This window comes from Schistocerca americana, chromosome 11 (assembly GCF_021461395.2).
Source record: "Schistocerca americana isolate TAMUIC-IGC-003095 chromosome 11, iqSchAmer2.1, whole genome shotgun sequence".
NCBI classification, from domain to species: Eukaryota; Metazoa; Arthropoda; class Insecta; order Orthoptera; family Acrididae; genus Schistocerca; species Schistocerca americana.
Window position 1 is genome coordinate 122,529,984 of NC_060129.1, and position 19,410 is coordinate 122,549,393.

The 19,410-nt window shown below is 41.1% G+C and overlaps 1 protein-coding gene across 6 annotated transcripts in view; it reads right to left on the bottom strand.

The window, feature by feature from the left end:
- The window catches only part of LOC124554014, a 64,659-nt gene that overhangs the window by 15,945 nt on the left and 29,304 nt on the right, over positions 1 to 19,410 (bottom strand). Inside the window, exons 1-4 of one of the 6 annotated variants that reach the window (XR_006968206.1) lie at positions 8,920 to 9,148; positions 8,550 to 8,707; positions 6,683 to 6,865; positions 272 to 429 (exon numbers count right to left, since the gene is read on the bottom strand). Coding sequence is in view for 3 of the 6 variants with exons in the window: in XM_047128038.1 (XP_046983994.1) it covers positions 272 to 408 (137 nt within the window). In the remaining 3 variants the exon portion in view is untranslated. The other 5 variants (XR_006968205.1, XR_006968204.1, XM_047128038.1 and 2 more) reach the window with 5 other exon arrangements.

The following is a 19,410-nucleotide window of genomic DNA, read 5'->3' on the forward strand; positions in this document are numbered from 1 at the left end:
AATGGTTGCATTAATCCTGCATAAAATACCCACTCCAAATTGTTCGCACCTAGGTTTGTCCATAGGCTTTAATGCCTGAAGCAGCTGCATGTAGGGATAGAGCCATTACCTCTTATGCAAGACATTGTGCAATATCGATCTTCTCATTTCCAACTCTCTGGCTGCAGTACATACAGATTTTATAGAACTCCTTGCAAATGCCTGCCATACACTGTCCACACTGGCATCTGAAACTGATGGGTGACCAGCCCCTTTTTATGGAGAACACTACCTGTTTCCATAAATGATGTATTCCAAGTCCGAAAGGATCATTGCACTTCGGTATCTGATATCATCTGTATATACCAGGCCACACACATTGAGCTTTATCCACTGGTATCCACATTTTAGCAGGTTTTCAGGTTCCATTTCGCATCAAAATTGTATGACCTGGAAGGTAAAATAAATTTTATGAGTAATCTTATCATTTGCTAGAAACCATTCGTTAATATCTTGTATAGTTTCGAAGTTACTAAAGTCGTAAGTTGTGAAGATATACATGTATACTGCAAAACAAAAACATTAAAAATTGCTATTCATCCAGTGCTGTTACTTTCAGGCATTAGGATACAACACACTATTTCATGAAAGTAATAATCACTCTTAACAACTTTCATTATGATACTGTAATTCAACTAAGGTACAGAAGTAAGTAAAGAAACAGCTCACAGGCCACTATCTACCCTTTGTTCCATCTGCAAAATTCTGGAGGTTAAAGATCAAAAGTTATTGGGCTGAGTATTTTTTACAATGTAAACAGAGCATACACTTACTTCGAGAAAAATTGGAATTGAAGTAGGTTACCAATTGACGATATCGACAAGTGAAGAAAGTAAAGACAAGGATGAATGTGAACCTTTTCCAGTTCTTAAAATATCAAAAGCTACAGCAACACTGGACAAAGTTAAGCATTGAGTGTTGAGATATGAACATGTTGAAGTTGTGATAAATGTATTAAATAAAAGGGACATTACACCATAAAAATTAGTACAAAATAAGAACTAACTACTGGTATGTTTCTCAAACTTTTGAAAATGTTACTACACACTGGATCTTATTGTCCTTGGTGTGTCAAAATGAATATCAGGCTTTTTCGGTTTTGTATTATTTATTACATTCAACTTAGAATTATCAAAGGCAATACAAACAATTTTGTTTGTATACATGTGCACATGCGTATGCAACCAAAGAATGTGTTAAATGAGTGAGACAGTGTTTTACGCACAATGTGAAGAAATCAGTCTGGAAGGCAAGTTGCAAATTAATAATTATATTGACATCTATGTATCTATGTGGTGACTTAAGGAGACAACTATGTCCTTATTGAAACTTCCTGGCAGCGTAAAACTATGTGCCCGACCGAGACCCGAACTCGGGACCTTCGCCTTTCGCGGGCAAGTGCTCTACCATCTGAGCTACCAAAGCACGACTCACGCCCAGTCCTCACAGCTTTACTTCTGCCAGTATCTCGTCTCCTACCTTCCAAACTTTACAGAAGCTCTCCTGCGAACCTTGCAGAACTAGCAGGTAGGAGACGAGATACTGGCAGAAGTAAAGCTTTGAGGACCGGGCGTGAGTCGTGCTTCGATAGCTCAGATGGTAGAGCACTTGCCCGCGAAAGGCAAAGGTCCCGAGTTCGAGTCTCGGTCGGGGACACAGTTTTAATCTGCCAGGAAGTTTCATATCAGCGCACACTCCGCTGCAGAGTGAAAATCTCATTCTACGTCCTTATTGTTTGCGGTTTACAAGCTCTAAAACATACAGCTACGGTTTACATAGCAAATTTGCAAACAAAATGTTGCAGCATGCCAAACATTTTCTGGACCGCGTCCTCTTCAGCGATTAGTTGACATTTCATATAAGTGGAAATGTGAACACACACACACACACACACACACACACACACACAATGTGCACATCTGGGGTTTAGCAAGTAGTGGCATCTTCTGTGTGAGTGGTCCAATGCTGTTGCTCGCGCAGCTGCACGAAGTCTGACGACTTCTTTCCAGATTCATTACTTATATAGGCAAAGCTATTGCCTCCTTGAGCCCCCGGTTCTCGATGTACGCTTAGCTGTTCTCGGCTAATGCTGTGAATCCGAAATTTTCTAAGTCTGAAAAGTGGATATCCTGGACACGTCCTGTAGTTACACTAGCAGCATGCATTTGTTGGTGCGTCTCATTTGGCTTGTCACATTTGTTAACAAAGAGCGATAAGCGGTTGCGTAACGAACAAGGTGATCACTCACAGAGAGTATCTCGCATGTGGCTGATGCAATATTGTAATAAATAATTTTTCTTTGTAAGGACTAGGAAAGATTTATTTCATTTCTGTAATAACGGGCGAGATCACCTACAAGTTTAATTGCTCTTACAATGGTCAGCACCTTTAACCCACACTGACACAGATTCCTATTCATTTAGTTTACTATGATTCCTGGTCCTCAGAACGAACGGCATTGACGGCAGGTAATATGATTTACCCATGTCTTTATTGTAGACCTCTGTGATGTGAAAAGTCCGATAAGCGTTGACGTCCCGGCTGTTAAAACTTTCTAGCCCTGGAATTTTGTCGACTTTTGGCCCACAGACGAGGGCCACAGTTTATCAGCCGTTACCTTGCTTCATTGGTCTGCAAGGTGATTAATGCTTGACTGTCAGAAGTGTGGGAATAAAATAAAATCTGCAACTACGAGGGTAATACCAAGAAAAAAGGTCTCCTATTTTTGAAGTACACAGCGCTGTTATTTCTACAGCGGTTTACATCAGTTTACAGCTTTAACATTTAACTATTTTTCAACATAATTACCCGTATTATACCAGCTTGCCGCCATGCTGTTCAGAGGTGAATCACTTTCTGGCCAACTGTTCTTTTAACCCAGGGAACAGGTGACAGTCACTGGGCGCCAGTTCAGGACTATAGGGTGGGTGGGTGATTATGTTCCACTGGAACTGTTGCAGGAGAGCAACAGTTTGCCGAGTGATGTGTGGGCGAACGTTGTCACGGAGAATGTGTACACCCTTGTTCATCATTCCTCTTCTCTTGTTCTGAATTGCCCGCTTGAGTTTTTCCAATCCCACAGTACCTGTCAGCGTTAACTGTGGTGCCAGTGGGTGTAAAGTCGACAAACGGTACCCCTTTCAGATCCCAAAAAACGGTTGTCATGACTTTACCGGCAGACTGTGTGTGTTTGAATTTCCGCAGCTTTGGTGAAGAAGGATGCGGCCACTGGTGTGATTGTTGCTTGGTCTCAGGTGTAAAGTTGTATGCTCAGATTTCGTCACCCGTGAGAATTGAGTCCAGAAAGTTGGCCTGTTTGGGTGCAAGGCGGTGAAGATCTGCACGGGAAGCATCAACCCTTTGCCGCATGTGGTCCTTGGTCAGCATCTTGCACACACCTTCCGGAAGTTCAATGTTTCCGTTAAAATTCTACGAACATTTTTGACATCCATGCACGACTCACCATACACTTCCGTCAATTGGCGATGGATTTCAATTGGCGCAGTCCCCTTTGCATTCAAAAAACCGATTAACTTCACGCAATTCGCACTTGCCGGTAACATCCAACAGGAGCTACATTCTCAACGGCTGCCTCAGCGTGACGTGTGCATGTTTACACACAACACGTGAAGCACTCTCAATAACAGTGTGACCAACTGCCACACAAAGAGAGTTCTGTACTTATAACAAAAATAGGAGACCTTACTTTTGGGATTACACTCGTAATAACATATTTTAGCCTTCCGTAATTATGTGAATGTATTTTAATTCACTTGATAACTCCCGGCCGCAGAAATCCATTTTGTTTTGAAACAAACACGGGTCACAGGAGACTACCCACCTCCCCAATACAACTCGTTTGTCAGCCTCAGATCTACAATATTTCTGAACGGGGCAATACTAGATAGTGGCACTGCCCCTCCCTCCAGCATTTGAGGTAGGACGCCAAAAATTTTAAAAATCGACTTTTCAAATATATAAAATATGTTCACCTTGTAGCGCACATCTTTCTGAAGAGTCTAATACACAAAACATAAGTCTTCAAGGAAATCTAAGATATTATTTGGTCTTAAGTGTGCGAAAGTGCAGCGTCATGCCTCTTCACATGGTATTCTTCAACTGCATGTCACTGTATTTCACTCTGTGGAATTCAAACGTGTAATATTTTGTGATGGGTGCCATCAAACTATATTCAGGACAGTTGAAATTAAAATGTCGTATAGTTGGCCGGTTTGACATCCTGCCCCCCCCCCCCCCCCCCCTCAAAAATAACTCTCAGTTAATACTGGATGGAATTATTTGTAACCTGGAGAACAAGAACTCCTAAGAAACTCTTTGTTGCCTATTAATAAATTTAAATATATGATCCACAAAACCAGTAAAGACAAGAAACAAGCAAGACAGTAGTACATATTTCTTCAATCCTGAAGCCCTAGCATTTTTTTCTCTAATCTTGCTACAGCTTTACATGGCGTGCTTTCCTTTCTGCAAAAGAATCTATTACCTCATCAAAGTCCGTCAAATATTTTGAACAGGAAAACTCAATGTTGTCCTTTAACACTGGAATAGCTGTTAATACAAGTAGTACCTAAGACTGGTGTGGTTTCTCAGTCTGTTTACATGTATTTTGTCACTGTCTGCTAGATAAAACTAAATAGGCCTGCCTAATATTTCAGCAATTGTAACACACACCAAATAAATGAGACTGTTATGTTACAAATGGTCATTTTTATAACTCGACAGAATATAATTCAAGAAGTACCAATATTTAATGACAAGCAAAAAGTTGTATGTTAGGAAATAGTTTCACATTTCATTCATACTCTCTGGCTTCTGAAGTATGAGATCGAAAAGTAGTAGTACAAAATTTTTATATAAATTTGGGATCGTCGTATTCTTCCACAATTTGTGTGATGTCCCCGTTTTCTTCTTCTTCCTCGTTCTAACAAACAATCTTGTCATCACTAATTCAGTAACTATTCCTGCCAGTGTCAAAACTACTTCTCCGCTTAACCTGGCCACAATCACCAGTTTAGTTACACCGCTTTTTATTCTCCAGTTAGGAGTTATTACGTGTTCGTACAACACGTTTTCCGCGCTACTCCCAGAATAGGACTTTAGCGGCTGCTTGCTGGGGATTGCACAACTGGCCCTTACTGGCGGTCTGGCCACAAATTTTCTGTCAAAATCTCATTTTCTTGGATAGACCGAGAAGATAATACATAATCTTTGTTACCTGTTAGTCATTTCTTTCCACTCTCAGAGTCTGAATCTATGGATTTCGCTAGTAATTATAATAATGCTGATGATTTGCAAACCCAGTCAACCACATATACAGCGATTGGCATTCACCCGTTTGGCTTTATTCTGCTTAGCTCATATAGCCCTGTACCCTTTTGTCTGCAGGAAAATTTATTTCTAGGTGGGACTGGGATTCCTATGGCAGAAATATCATGTACATTATGCACACATTCAAAAATCAACTTATGATCCATTTAGAAACCAACTTAGAATTTGTTCAAAAATGTTCAAAAACCAACAGGGATGAGGTTCAATATCATACGAATAAGCGATAGACCAATGTGTGCTAGATGCTAGGCGCTTTGTGAAATAGGGTCTTTTTCCTCAAGAATAGGAATTTGGTGTACTGAGCTTTAACCACTTTTTATAATGAGTTGGATGTTGTTACTTGGGAGATGGCCCTCTTGTGCACCGTCTAGCAATTGTTTCGTTACTAAAATGTTATATGCTCCTTCACAACACAAGAATTGTGACTGCTTTGCACTTTCTGAATACAATAATACACGAAGTCCTTCCTTTTAGACTGCACGCTCCACTGCACCTTTTGCCTTCGCTGCCCCCACTACCTACTGTTGCGCCGCAGTCCACTGTGCCTTTAATACCAAAATGTTCTTTGCAGCACACTTGCACTCGCATGGCATCAATGAACCAAAAAATATGACTCATCTACCGAAAACTATAGCACCCACACACTTCCAACAAACTGTTAAAATGTTTTCAAATCTTTCCGAAAGTTTTTCTTGCTCTGATCTCCCACAAAAAAATGTAAAGTGAAAAAGTTTGTCAAATAATACATTTCATATGCTGGTTTGCTAAAAATTCCAAGTAACACAGTTTAATTTATTACTTCACTGTTACTAACTCTATTGGCCAGTAAGTTTCCACCCGTTAACATGTGATACTGAAGCCAGTTATGAAATTGTGTTGTACAACACCTAGTTTGGGAGGTATGGCACGATAAACATTGATTAGCGTGAAAAATAGCACAAAATTTTCATTGGGTTAATGAAAGATGTAAGAAGATAGTTCTCCTATCACTATCATGTCCAGTTGTCGAATTATAAAAAACACAACTTTCAATTTCTGATGTTTGTACATGCACTGCCCCCGCACGTAGAAAAACACAGTGTCCTGCGGCCCACTTCGGACAGCAAAAGACAAGCGCATTCCACAGGCAATAAATTTTTCCACATATAGGAAAATGTAGCTTTCGTATTAAAATTTTCTAACTATCCACCATTCCACAGTAATGACGATTTATAAAGTGGGAACGTAACTTCACGTTATAAAATATATAAAGCAGAGTTGCATCAAGTTAAAGCATAAAATAATAATTACTAACCAAATATTTTTTTCAAAGTTTTGTGAAACCCTAATATAAATATTTTAGGGTCCAACTGTCTACTGGCTGCTATGGAGGTGGAGGCGCCCACTAGTGGATGCTAGGGACCAAGTTGACTATCAGTGCTGGTTAATAATGTTTTCTCACAAGCAGTGTCAAGTGCTGTATATGTAACAGGAACTCCTGTAAGCAGAAAAAGGAGAAAGTGAAACATATGGTAGCTGCACGAAGGCATACCTAGTTACAAGCTGTTCATTGGTTACCATTTACTGTCCTCCCACTGGCTACCTAAAACTCAACACAGAGAAAGGATGTAAACATATTACTTTCACAAAACAAGCGAAGTCCATGGATGTTACTTTGCAAGTTTTAGCTGAGGATATGAGCACTATGCAAACAGGCTGGTCCACAAGTAACTGAAAATGGCTCAGCAGTTAGTATTTCATCAGCAATGTCTAAATTCTTTGATATTACTTGCATGAAATAATGAAAAAACTACTGTCACTCAACCAAAAATTAAAGGTTTTCTTTTTTTTTTTACAACTTACAGATGAGAAAATTAACTATGCTACAAAGTGTCACACTAGATGTGGGGGATGTGACTATTTACTACGAGAAAGACCACAAATTCTGGCACAGGAGCCGAGAAATTATGTATCAGAATTACAAGCTTTCTATGAACAATGGAGGCCACTACAAATACAAGCTCGTTCAGCAGAAGTTCATAAGAAAACACAGTTCCTTTTCCTTCACAATAACTTCTTGGACATAGCACACACTGATGCTTTTTACATTGCTACTGAGAAAGATAGCCCACTGTTGATTTACCAACAACTGAAAGGATACCTGAAGTTCACCCATGGAACTGAGCAACAGTTATTTGAGAATAGCAGGATCTAGAGTGAGCTGAATAATGAAATTCAACAATTCAGTCAGTGATCTATTTTCATACAAATAAAATTTACGCGATCAGATAACTAAATTTTCCTCATTCACACAAATCAACGTGTACACCGTTAATATGATGGATAATGCCTAGTCGGAATTCCATTTCTCTCCACGTACGATTCAAGGTCTCCATGGTGACATGTTCAAATGGACTGCAAATGTAAGCCTTCAATTCCTGTAGGTCTCTAGCCCTGGTACGGTATACCGCATCCTTCACGAAACCCCAGGAAAAAATTAGTGGTGTAAGGTCAGGGGATTGTGGCAAACATCAAGTTGGACCATCTCGTCTAATCCACCTATCCGGAAAATTTTTATATAGAAACTGAAATACATTTAGGGGCCAGTGGAGTGGTGCCCCTGTCTTACTGGAATATGACACCAGGCCGCAGGTGTTCCAATTGTGGCACAGTAAACTCTTGCAGCATGTCCACGTTAACACCACTGTTGATGGCAGACATGAAAAAGAATCAATCAGTGAGGCAACTGGGGATCAGTCTGCACCAAACATTGACTTAACGACTGTCTCTTTCCATTTCATGTGTAACACGAGGATGCTGCAAATCCTACATATGAATGTTATAACAATTCAGTTTGCTGGATACACGAAATGTTGCCATATCAGAGAAAGGAATCTTTTCCAAAAAATCAATGCTTGCATCAATCTTGCATAGAATATCCACTGCAAATTGTTCGCACCTAGGTTTGTCCATAGGGTTAAATGCCTGAAGCAGCTGCATGTAGGGATAGAGCCATTACCTCTTATGCAAGACATTGTGCCATGTCGATCTTCTCATTTCCAACTCCCTGGCTGCAGTACATACAGATTTTATAGAACTCCTTGCAAACGCCTGCCGTACCCTGTCCACAATGGCATCTGAAACTCATGGTGACCAGCCCTGTTTTTTATGGAGAACACTACCTGTTTCCATAAATGATGTATCCCAAGTCTGAAAGGTTCGTTGCATTTGGGTATCAGGTATCGTCTGTATCTAATGGGCCCCACACACTGAGGTTTCTCCAGAGACGTCCACATTTTATCATGTTTACAGGTTCACTTTTGCATCAAAATTGTATGACCTGGAAGGTAAAAGAAATTTTATGAGTTATCATACACTAGAAACCATTTGTTAATATCTCGTATAGGTTCAAAGTTACTAAAGTCTTAAGTTGTGAAGATATACATGTATAGTGCAAAATAAAAAAACTAAAAATTGCTATTCATCCAAAGCTGTTACTTTTAGGCATTAGGATACAACACACTATTTGATGAAAGTAATAATCAAACTTACCAACTTGCACTATGATAATGTAATTCAACAAAGGCACAGAATTAAGTAAAGAAACAGCTCGGAGGCCACTATCTACCCTTGGTTCCATCTGCAAAATTCTGGAGGTTAAAGATCAAAAGTTATTCAGCTGAGTATTTTTTACAATGTAAACAGAGCACGGACTTACTTCGAGAAAAATTGGAATCGTAGGAGGTCTTCAATTGACGATATCGATAAGTGAAGAAAGTAAAGACAAGGATGAATCTGGACCTTTGCCAGTTTGTATCAAAAGCTACAGCAACACTGGACGAAGTGTCTACCATCATCAGTTATTTTGCTCCTCAAATAGCAGAACTCCTTTATTACTTTAACTGTCTCATTCCCCAATCTAATTCCCTGAGCATCACCCGACTTAATTCGACTACATTCCATTATCCTTGTTTGCTTTTGTTGATGTTCATCTTACATCCTCCTTTCAAGACACTGTCCATTCCGTTCAACTGCTCTTCCAAGTCCTTTGCTGTCTCTGACAGAATTACAATGTCATCGGCGAACCTCAACGTTTTTATTTCTTCTCCATGGATTTTAATACCTACTCCAAATTTTTCTTTTGTTTCCTTTACTGCTTGCTCAATATACAGATTGAATAACATCAGGGAGAGAAGTCTACAAATGCTAGAAACGTAGGTTTGCTTTTCCTTAATCTAGCTTCTAAAATAAGTCATAGGGTCAGTATTGCCTCACATGTTCCAACATTTCTGCAGAATCCAAACTGATCTACACCGAGGTCGGCTTCTACCATTTTCCCATTCGTCTGTAAAGAATTCGCGTTAGTACTTTGCAGCTGTGACTTATTAAACTGATAGTTCGGTAATTTTCGCATCTGTCAACACCTGCTTTCTTTGGGATTCGAATTATTATATTCTTCTTGAAGTCTGAGGGTATTTCGCCTGTCTCTTACATCTTGCTCACCAGATGGTAGAGTTTTGTCAGGACTGGCTTTCCCAAGGCCATCAGTAGTTCTAATGGAATGTTGTCTACTCCCGGGGCCTTGTTTCGAGTCAGGTCTTTCAGTGCTCTGTCAAACTCTTCACGCAGCATCATATCTCCCATTTGATCTTCATCTACATCCTCTTCCATTTCCATAATATTGTCCTCAAGTACATCGCCCTTGTATAGACCCTCTATATACTCCTTCCACCTTTCTGCTTTCCCTTCTTTGCTTAAAACTGGATTTACATCAAAGCTCTTGATATTCATGCACGTGGGTCTCCTTTCTCCAAAGGTCTCTTTAATTTTCCTGTAGGCAGTACCTATCTTACCCCTAGTGAGATAAGCCTCTACATCCTTACATTCGTCCTCTAGCCATCCCTGTTTAGCCATTTTGCACTTCCTGTCGATCTCATTTTTGAGACGTTTGTATTCCTTTCTGCCTGCTTCATTTACTGCGTTTTTATATTTTCTCCTTTCATCAATTAAATTCAATATTTCTTCTGTTACCCAAGGATTTCTACTAGCCCTCGTCTTTTTATCTACTTGATCCTCTGCTGCCTTCACTACTTCATCCCTCAGAGCTATCCATTCCTCTTCTACTGTATTTCTTTCCTCCATTCCTGTCAATTGTTCCCTTATGCTGTCCCTGAAACTCTGTACAACCTCTGGTTTAGTCAGTTCGTCCAGATCCCATCTCCTTAAATTCCCAGCTGTTTGCAGTTTCTTCAGTTTTAATCTACAGTTCATAACCAATAGATTGTGGTCAGAGTCCACATCTGCCCCTGGAAATGTCTTACAGTTTAAAACCTGGTTCCTCAATCTCTGTCTTACCATTATATAATCTATCTGACACCTTTTAGTATCTCCAGGATTCTTCCATGTATACAACCTTCTTTCATAATTCTTGAACCAAGTGTTAGCTATGATTAAGTTATGCTCTGTGCAAAATTCTACCAGACGGCTTCCTCTTTCATTTCTTACCCCCAATCCATATTCACCTACTACGTTTCCTTCTCTTCCTTTGCCTACTACCGAATACCAAGCACCCATGACTATTAAATTTTCGTCTCCCTTCACAATCTGAGTAATTTTATTTATCTCATCACACATTTCTTCAATTTCTTCATCATCTGCATAGTTTGTTGGCATATAAACATGTACTACTGTAGTAGGTGTGGGCTTCGTGTCTATCTTGGCCACAATAATGTGTTCACTATGCTGTTTGTAGTAGCTTACCCGCACTCTTATTTTTTTATTCATTATTAAACCTACTCCTGCATTACCCCTATTTCATTTTGTATTTATAACCCTGTATTCACCTGACCAGAAGTCTTGTTCCTCCTGCCACCGAACTTCACTAATTCCCACTATATCTAACTTTAACCTATCCATTTTCCTTTTTAAATTTTCTAACCTACCTGCCCGATTAAGGGATCTGACATTCCACGCTCCAATCCGTAGAACGCCAGTTTTCTTTCTCCTGATAACGACGTCCTCCTGAGTAGTCCCCGCCCGGAGATCCGAATGGGGGACAATTTTACCTCCGGAATATTTTATCAAAGAGGACGCCATCATCATTTAACCATACAGTAAAGCTGCATGCCCTCGGCAAAAATTACGGCTGTAGTTTCCCCTTGCTTTCAGCCGTTCGCAGTACCAGAACAGCAAGGCTATTTTGGTTAGTGTTACAAGGCCAAATCAGTCAATCATCCAGACTGTTGCCCCTGCAACTACTGAAAAGGCTGCTGCCCCTCTTCAGGAACCACGCGTTTGTCTGGCCTCTCAACAGATACCCCTCCGTTGTGGTGGCACCTACGGTACGGCCATCTGTATCGCTGAGGCACGCAAGCCTCCCCACCAACGGCAAGGTCCATGGTTCATGGGGATATTGTTACATCTAAATATTTGCACGTGTTTCCCGATTATAACACTAACTCACTGATATTAAATATATTTTTGTTTTGTGAAGTGCACAATTTTACCTTTGTGAACATTTAGAGCAAGTTGTCAATCTTTGCAACACTTTGCTATCTTATCAATAGCTGACAGAATATTTATGCATCTTCTTCCAGACAGTACTTCATCACAGATAACTGCACCACCTGCGTAAGTCTGAGGTAAGTATTAATATTGTCTGCAATCGCATTAATATGCAATACGAACAGTAACGGACTCGACACCCTTCCCTGGCACAACCCTGAAGTTACTTCTTGACTCTCCATAAAAGATAACATGCTTAGTCCTCCCTATTGAAAAGTCCTCAATCCAGTGGCAAACTTCTCATAAATATATAGTGTTACAACCATAAGCATTAGTTACCTGTGAGATTAGATGCTGTGAGTTGATGTTAGTCAAGAATGCATTAGGTGACAAAGACGGAATAACTGACACCTCACCGATTTTGAACGAAGTCAAATTATATGGCTACAAAAAATCTGATGTTCCCTCTGGAATATTGCAGATAAGACTTGGCAGTATTGTATCCACTGTAAACGATTGCTGGCAGTGGTGGTCACGAGAATGTATGTTCACAAGAAGACAGGGCTCTCGGCGGACACCTGCCACTACTGAGAGGAAAGACAATTGAGTTTGGCGTATCGCTGTGGCACATCGTATTACATCTGCAGCAGCAAGGGGCAGCAGTTGGCATCCCAGTTACACAACGAACTGTTACAAATCAGTTAATTTAAGGACAGCTCCAAGACAGGTGCCCTGTAAAATTCATTTCACTGACTCCAAACCACTGCCATTTGCGACTTCAGTGATGTCGAGCAAGAGATCACTGGAGGTCAGGGTGGAGGTCTGTCATGTTTTCTGACGAAGGCTGCTCCTGTCTCTGTGCCAGTGATGACCTCGTTTCGGTTAGGAGAGGGCCAATTGGGGGCCCGCAACCAACCTGTCTGCATGCTGGACCTACACCCAGAGACACCCAGAGTTACAATTTAGGGTGCGATTACATATGACAACATGAGCGCTCTCGTGCTTATCCTACGCATCGTGACTGCAAATTCGTACAAAAATCTGGTGATTCAAGCTGTTGTACTGGCATTCACGAGCAGAATTCCAGGGGGTATTTGCCAACAGGATAACGTTCGCCCACATACCACTGTCGTAAACCGACGTGCTCCACAGTGTGTTTACATGTTGCCTGGGCCTGCTCAATCACATCTGTCTCCAATGGAGCACATACGGGACATCATGGGACGACAACTCCAGCATCAGCCACAAACACCATCAACCGTCCCTGTATTGACCAACAAGTGCAACTGGCATGGAACTCCATCATCCCACAAACTGACATCTGACTGTGTGTGTGTGTGTGTGTGTGTGTGTGTGTGTGTGTGTGTTTCCAATGAGAGCCTTTTTGGCCAAAAGCAAAGCTAACTTGTTTGATAATCTTTATGTTATGCTTATCTGTAACTCTGCATCTATGCTGTATGATGAGTAGCAATCTATCCTTTCCATAATATTACGATGATTCCACGCTGGATTTGCCGTTGTTTTATTATTGATAAACAATTAGAACAACTGACAATGTTTAACACACAGTACATCAAGCACTGCAAAAGAGTAGTAGGTTAAAACCAAAACTAAAAAAATTACATAACTCTCTTTCATTCCCTTCACGTCACAGAATTGGTGGTCAACTGACAAAGTGACCATTGAGGATCCCATTACTGAACCATGAAAAAGTGAAAACAGGGCAGCTGATCATAAACAGAGAAAACTGGGCAGGCAAAGCATATAAACAAGAACATCAAATAGATCAGATAGAACAGTTTTCTGCAAAGCAACCTAAAATCAGTAGGAAATGCATCTACAAACTACTTCAATGAATGTTTGTAAAAATCTAACAAGTATCATTTCAACTTCACGAAATAACGTCATACATGGTTTTCGTTTACCAGTTTACAAGTATCAAGTAACAAGAGTCAAACAGGATCATCATCATCATCATCATCATCATCATCATCATCTAAGACTGATTATGCCTTTCAGCGTTCAGTCTGTAGCATAGTCCCCCTTATAAAATTCCTCCATGATCCCCTATTCAGTGCTAACATTGGTGCCTCTTCTGCTATTAAGCCTATTACTTCAAAATCGTTCTTAACCGAATCCAGGTACCTTCTCCTTGGTCTGCTTCGACTCCTCCTACCCTCTACTGCTGAACCCATGAGTATCTTGAATAACCTTGCTTCTCCCATGCGTGTAACATGACCCCACCATCTAAGCCTGTTCGCCCTGATTGCTACATCTATAGAGTTCATTCCCAGTTTTTCTTTGATTTCCTCATTGTGGACACCCTCCAGCCATTGTTCCCACCTACTAGTACCTGCAATCATCCTAGCTACTTTCATATCCGTAACCTCAACCTTATTGATAAGGTAACCTGAATCCACCCAGCTTTCGCTCCCATACAACAAAGTTGGTCGCAAGATTTAACGGTGCACAGTAACTTAGTCTTGGTACTGACTTCCTTCTTGCAGAAGAGAGTAGATCGTAGCCGAGTGCTCACTGCATTAGCTTTGCTACACCTCGCTTCCAGTTCTTTCACTATGTTGCCATCCTGTGAGAATTTGCATCCTAAGTACTTGAAACCGTCCACCTGTTCTAACTTTGTTCCTCCTATTTGGCACTCAATCCATTTATATCTCTTTTCCACTGACATTACTTTCCTTTTGGAGATGCTAATCTTCATACAATAGTCTTTACATTTCTGAGCTAACTCTGAAATATTACTTTGCAAACTTTCAATCGAATCTGCCATCACAACTAAGTCATCCGCATATGCGAGACTGCTCATTTTGTGTTCACATATCTTAATCTCACCCAGCCAGTCTATTGTTTTCAACATATGATCCATAAATAATATGAACAACAGTGGAGACAGGTTGCAGCCTTGTCTTACCCCTGAAACAACTCTGAACCATGAACTCAATTTACCGTTAACTCTAACAGCTGCCTAACTATCCATTTAGACTTAATTGTAGAACAGACAATAACTTCCTCCTAGGAACCCGGTCATATGCCTTTTCTAGATCTATAAAGCATAGATACAATTCCCTGTTCCACTCATAACACTTCATTATTTGCCGGAAGCTAAAGATCTGGCCCTGACAACCTCTAAGAGGCCTAAACTCTCACTGATTTTCATCCAATTGGTCCTCAACTAATACTCTCACTTTCCTTTCAACAATAACTGAGAAGATTTTACCCGCAATGCTGATTAAAGAGATACCTCTGTAGTTGTTACAATCTTTTCTGTTTTCATGTTTAAAGATTGGTGTAATACTGCTTTCGTCCAGTCTGATGGAACCTGTCCCGATTCCCAGGCCATTTCAATTATTCTGTGTAGCCATTTAAGACCTGACATTCCACTGTATTTGATGAGTTCCGACTTAATTTCATCCACCCCAGCCGCTTTATTGCACTGCAGTCTATTGACCATTTTCTCCACTTCCTCAAATGTGATCCTATTTCCATCATCATTCATATCCCATTGTACATCGAAATCTGAAACATTAGTGATCGTATTTTCACCTACATTGAGCAACTCTTCAAAATATTCCCTCCATCTAAAATAGTTCAAATGGCTCTGAGCACTATGGGACTTAACATCTGTGGTCATCAGTTCCCTAGAACTTAGAACTACTTAAACCTAACTAACCTAAGGACATCACACACATCCATGCCCGAGGCAGGATTCGAACCTGCGACCGTAGCAGCTGCGCGGTTCCGGACTGAGCGCCTAGAACCGCTAGACCACCGCGGCCGGCTCCCTCCATCTGCCCAAGGCATCAACAGGATTCACCAGCAGCTTTCCTGCCATGTCCAAAATACTTCTCATTTCCTTCTTACCTCCCTTTTGAAGACTGCTAATTACACTCCAGAATGGCTTTCCAGCAGCTTGACCCAAAGTCTCCAACCTGTTTCCGAAGTCTTCGCAAGATTTCTTCTTGGATGCTGCAATTATCTGTTTGGCTTTGTTTCTTTCTTCAACATAACTTTCTCTGTCTAACTGAGTTCTAGTATGAAGCCATTTTTTATATGCCTTCTGTTTCCTTTTACGGGCTGCCTTGACTGTATCATTCCACCAAGCTGTTTGCTTCATCCTACTTTTACACACTACTGTTCCAAGACATTCTTTAGTCACTTCTAGTACTGTGTCCCTGTACCTTGTCCATTCCTTTTCCAATGACTAATTGACTACATTCAACTAACTGGTACCTTTCTGAGATCACTGTTATGTACTTGTGCCTGATTTCCTTATCCTGAAGTTTCTCCACTCTTATCCTCCTACATATGGACCTGACCTCGTGCACTTTCAGCCTCACAATACCAATTTCACTGCAGATTAAAAAGTGATCAGTGTCATCAAAGAATCCCCTGAATACACGTGTGTCCCTCACAGCCTTCCTGAATTCCTGATCCGTTATTATATAGTCAATGACCGATCCGGTTCCCCTGCCTTCCCAAGTATACCGATGAATGTTCTTACGTTTAAAAAAGGGGTTTGTGATTACTAAGCCCACACTGGCACAGTTGTTTCCCATTCCTGATGGCCTCCATATCCTCTCCAAATGTACCCATAACCTTTTCATACCCTTCTGTTCGATTTACAATCCTCGCATTAAAATCATCCATAAGCAGAACACTGCCCTTGTCCTTTATTCCAACAACTACATCACTGAGTGCATCATAAAAACTATCCATCTTATCTAGATCTGCCTCTTCACAATGCGAATATACTGACACAATCCTAATTTTCTTGCTAGACACTGTCAAATTTATCCACATCAGTCATTCGTTTACATACCTTATTGCAACTACACTGGGTACCATTTCTTTCGTGGTGTAAAGCCCTACACCCCATTGTGCTATCCCTGCTTTGACTCCTAACAGGTAGACCTTGTATTCTCCCGTTTCCTCTCCTTTCTCACCCCCTTACCCGAATGTCACTAAAAGCAAAAATGTCAACCCCATCTTACTTGCAGCCTCTACCAGCTCTGCCTTCTTTCCAGAAACTGGCAAATTGATATTAATAGCTCCCCATCTCGTTACCATTCATTTGCCGAGTCGTATCTTAAGGGGTTCCTGGTTTGCCAATTAGAGGTTAAAAACACGAAATAAAGCCCCCATAAACATATGGTATTTCAAATACTTAATGACACTATCATTTGCCTTTACTGCTAAGCCACTAATGAATGTGACTAGCACATTCACAACAGGCACTTTTTCCTGGGAGTTTAAAAACTGCAAGGATATTGTGAAACTGCACAAGGGTCTGTCCATGCTCTAACCTCAAAGTGCACTTTAGTAACACCTCTCACAAGTGGTATGAGAAGTTACGATAGCAGATCATCTGATTAATATGGCCCAAAACAATGATGTTTTCATTTAAGTTTAAACTGAAAGAAATATTAAGTGAACTGAAGTCACCAAAACTGTATGTCAGCCTCATCCCAGGACTTGACAATGTTGCAAACCTATCTGAATTCTTAGAGAGAATTAAAGAAAACTCAGAGAATTAAAGAAAACACACACACACACACACACACACACACACACACACACACACACACACACACACACCACACAGTGGTATGCCAAAGTTAAGAACAAATGTAGTTTTCAAGTGATGTTATAATAGGTAACTGAAAGCAACATGCTATGAGATTAAAAGAAATGACACTTTTATTCAAAAGCAAATATTACACTCAAGCCAAAACAATTTACGACAGTCGCCTGGGCATGGATCTTAACCCTTCAGCCATTTGAATATATGCATGCAATTCTTTCCAGAAAATTTTGTGGGCCCTGCTGTTTTATCACATCAGATATAATTTCTGTATTTTTGCATGTCAGAAGTCGCAACTGTCCCCTATGTTGCTCTGGGACAATGTTGAAGGTAACACATTCCTCGAGTACATTGTAGCAGGCAACAAAAGCTGGTGCTGCCACTGGGAACCGAAGTCGAAAACGTCGACAATGGAATGGTGTCATTCACTGTCCCCTCACCCCAACAAGTTCAAGAGCCAGGCATCTGCTGAAGAAGAGATACTCATCCTGTTCTTTAATTACCAGAGCCCACTGCTTATTGATTGCAAGGAACCTGGTGTCTCCATCACTGGAGAATGGTTCTGTACAACACTGGAGAAATTACTGCATACAATTAAGGCGAAACATCTGGGAAAATTGCAACACGAGGCACTGTTGCCTCATAACCCAAATCCCCACGTCGCAAATGTCGTAAAGCAGAAGTTACACCAGCTCGAGTGGGACACACTCGAGCACCTGTCCAATAGTCCTGACCTCTCCCCGTGCAATCATCACACCTTCGGCCCTTAAAAACAACTGTGAAGCATCAACAATGCCTGTCAGTTGAGGATGTCCAGCAGGCAGTTACAGACTTCTTCATGCAGCAGGAAATGGTGTTTTACTGAATAGGTTTCTCCAACCCGGTATGTTGGGGGGACGGCTGCCTCAGTGCTCACGGCAATTTCACCGAACTGGCATACAATTCTGGACTGTACAGCCTTCAAACGGAAACTTTTCAATCCTCCCTCTTACACAGTATGTATAATAACTGCAGTACCATAGGTTATCAATACGGCCAGAGCTGGCGGCTCTAAGATTCCTGCGGGCGCCACAAGCAGTGATTTCATCACCCTGCCAATGAAGAACCTCCATGTCGCCAACCAACGGAGACCATCCACACGGTGTTACAAGTGGTCGCCATCTGAGCACCAGACTGCTACGACCTTTTGTTCTGCACTTATAATGAAAGTTCCGTGTTGCTAGTTGGTGACGAACATTACTTCAAGTTGTCGATAGTTAACTTCACAGGCAAATATTAAGTGCACTTGGGTGCCGCTCATGTCACACCTCAGCTTATAGCTAGCCACGATCACTCACAAGTTGCCAACAGTGCAGCAGTTCTTCTGCACTAAGTCAACTACAACATATTTATTTAAAATGCATTTGTGTCCACTAATCATTTGCTCGCCCATCCAGATTCCTATGGCGACATATCTTCAGGCCACATTCCACCCATTTGTCACAGGCCGAACAGTTGCTGATGCACAACCCATCCGGCGATGAACTTTGTCAAACCTACGACGCCGTGTCGTTTTCCTCCCTTTGTCGCCTAATTTTTACCACTTTCTGGACATTTTTGTTTGTGTTTCTACCATTTGTGCTTCTGGACATTTCTGTCTCAGACCCACGCTTACCACTTTTGTTCCGTTAGCTTGTTTGAACTGCCACACATTGATTTAGCTTTGGTATTATTTGCCTTGCTCTGGCTAACCCACTGCCCCAAGCCCCACGCATACCCATCTCACAATTAGCGGCACCACAATTTCGAGTGCCTTTGGCTCCGACGCTCGATCTAATGTGGCTTCTTCAGTTACAGTCACAACAAATGACACAGCTTATCAAGATGCTGAGGGCTTGATTCAAATGCAGATGGCAGCCAATGAGACTAGCATTACGACACCACAACTATGGCAGCACCAC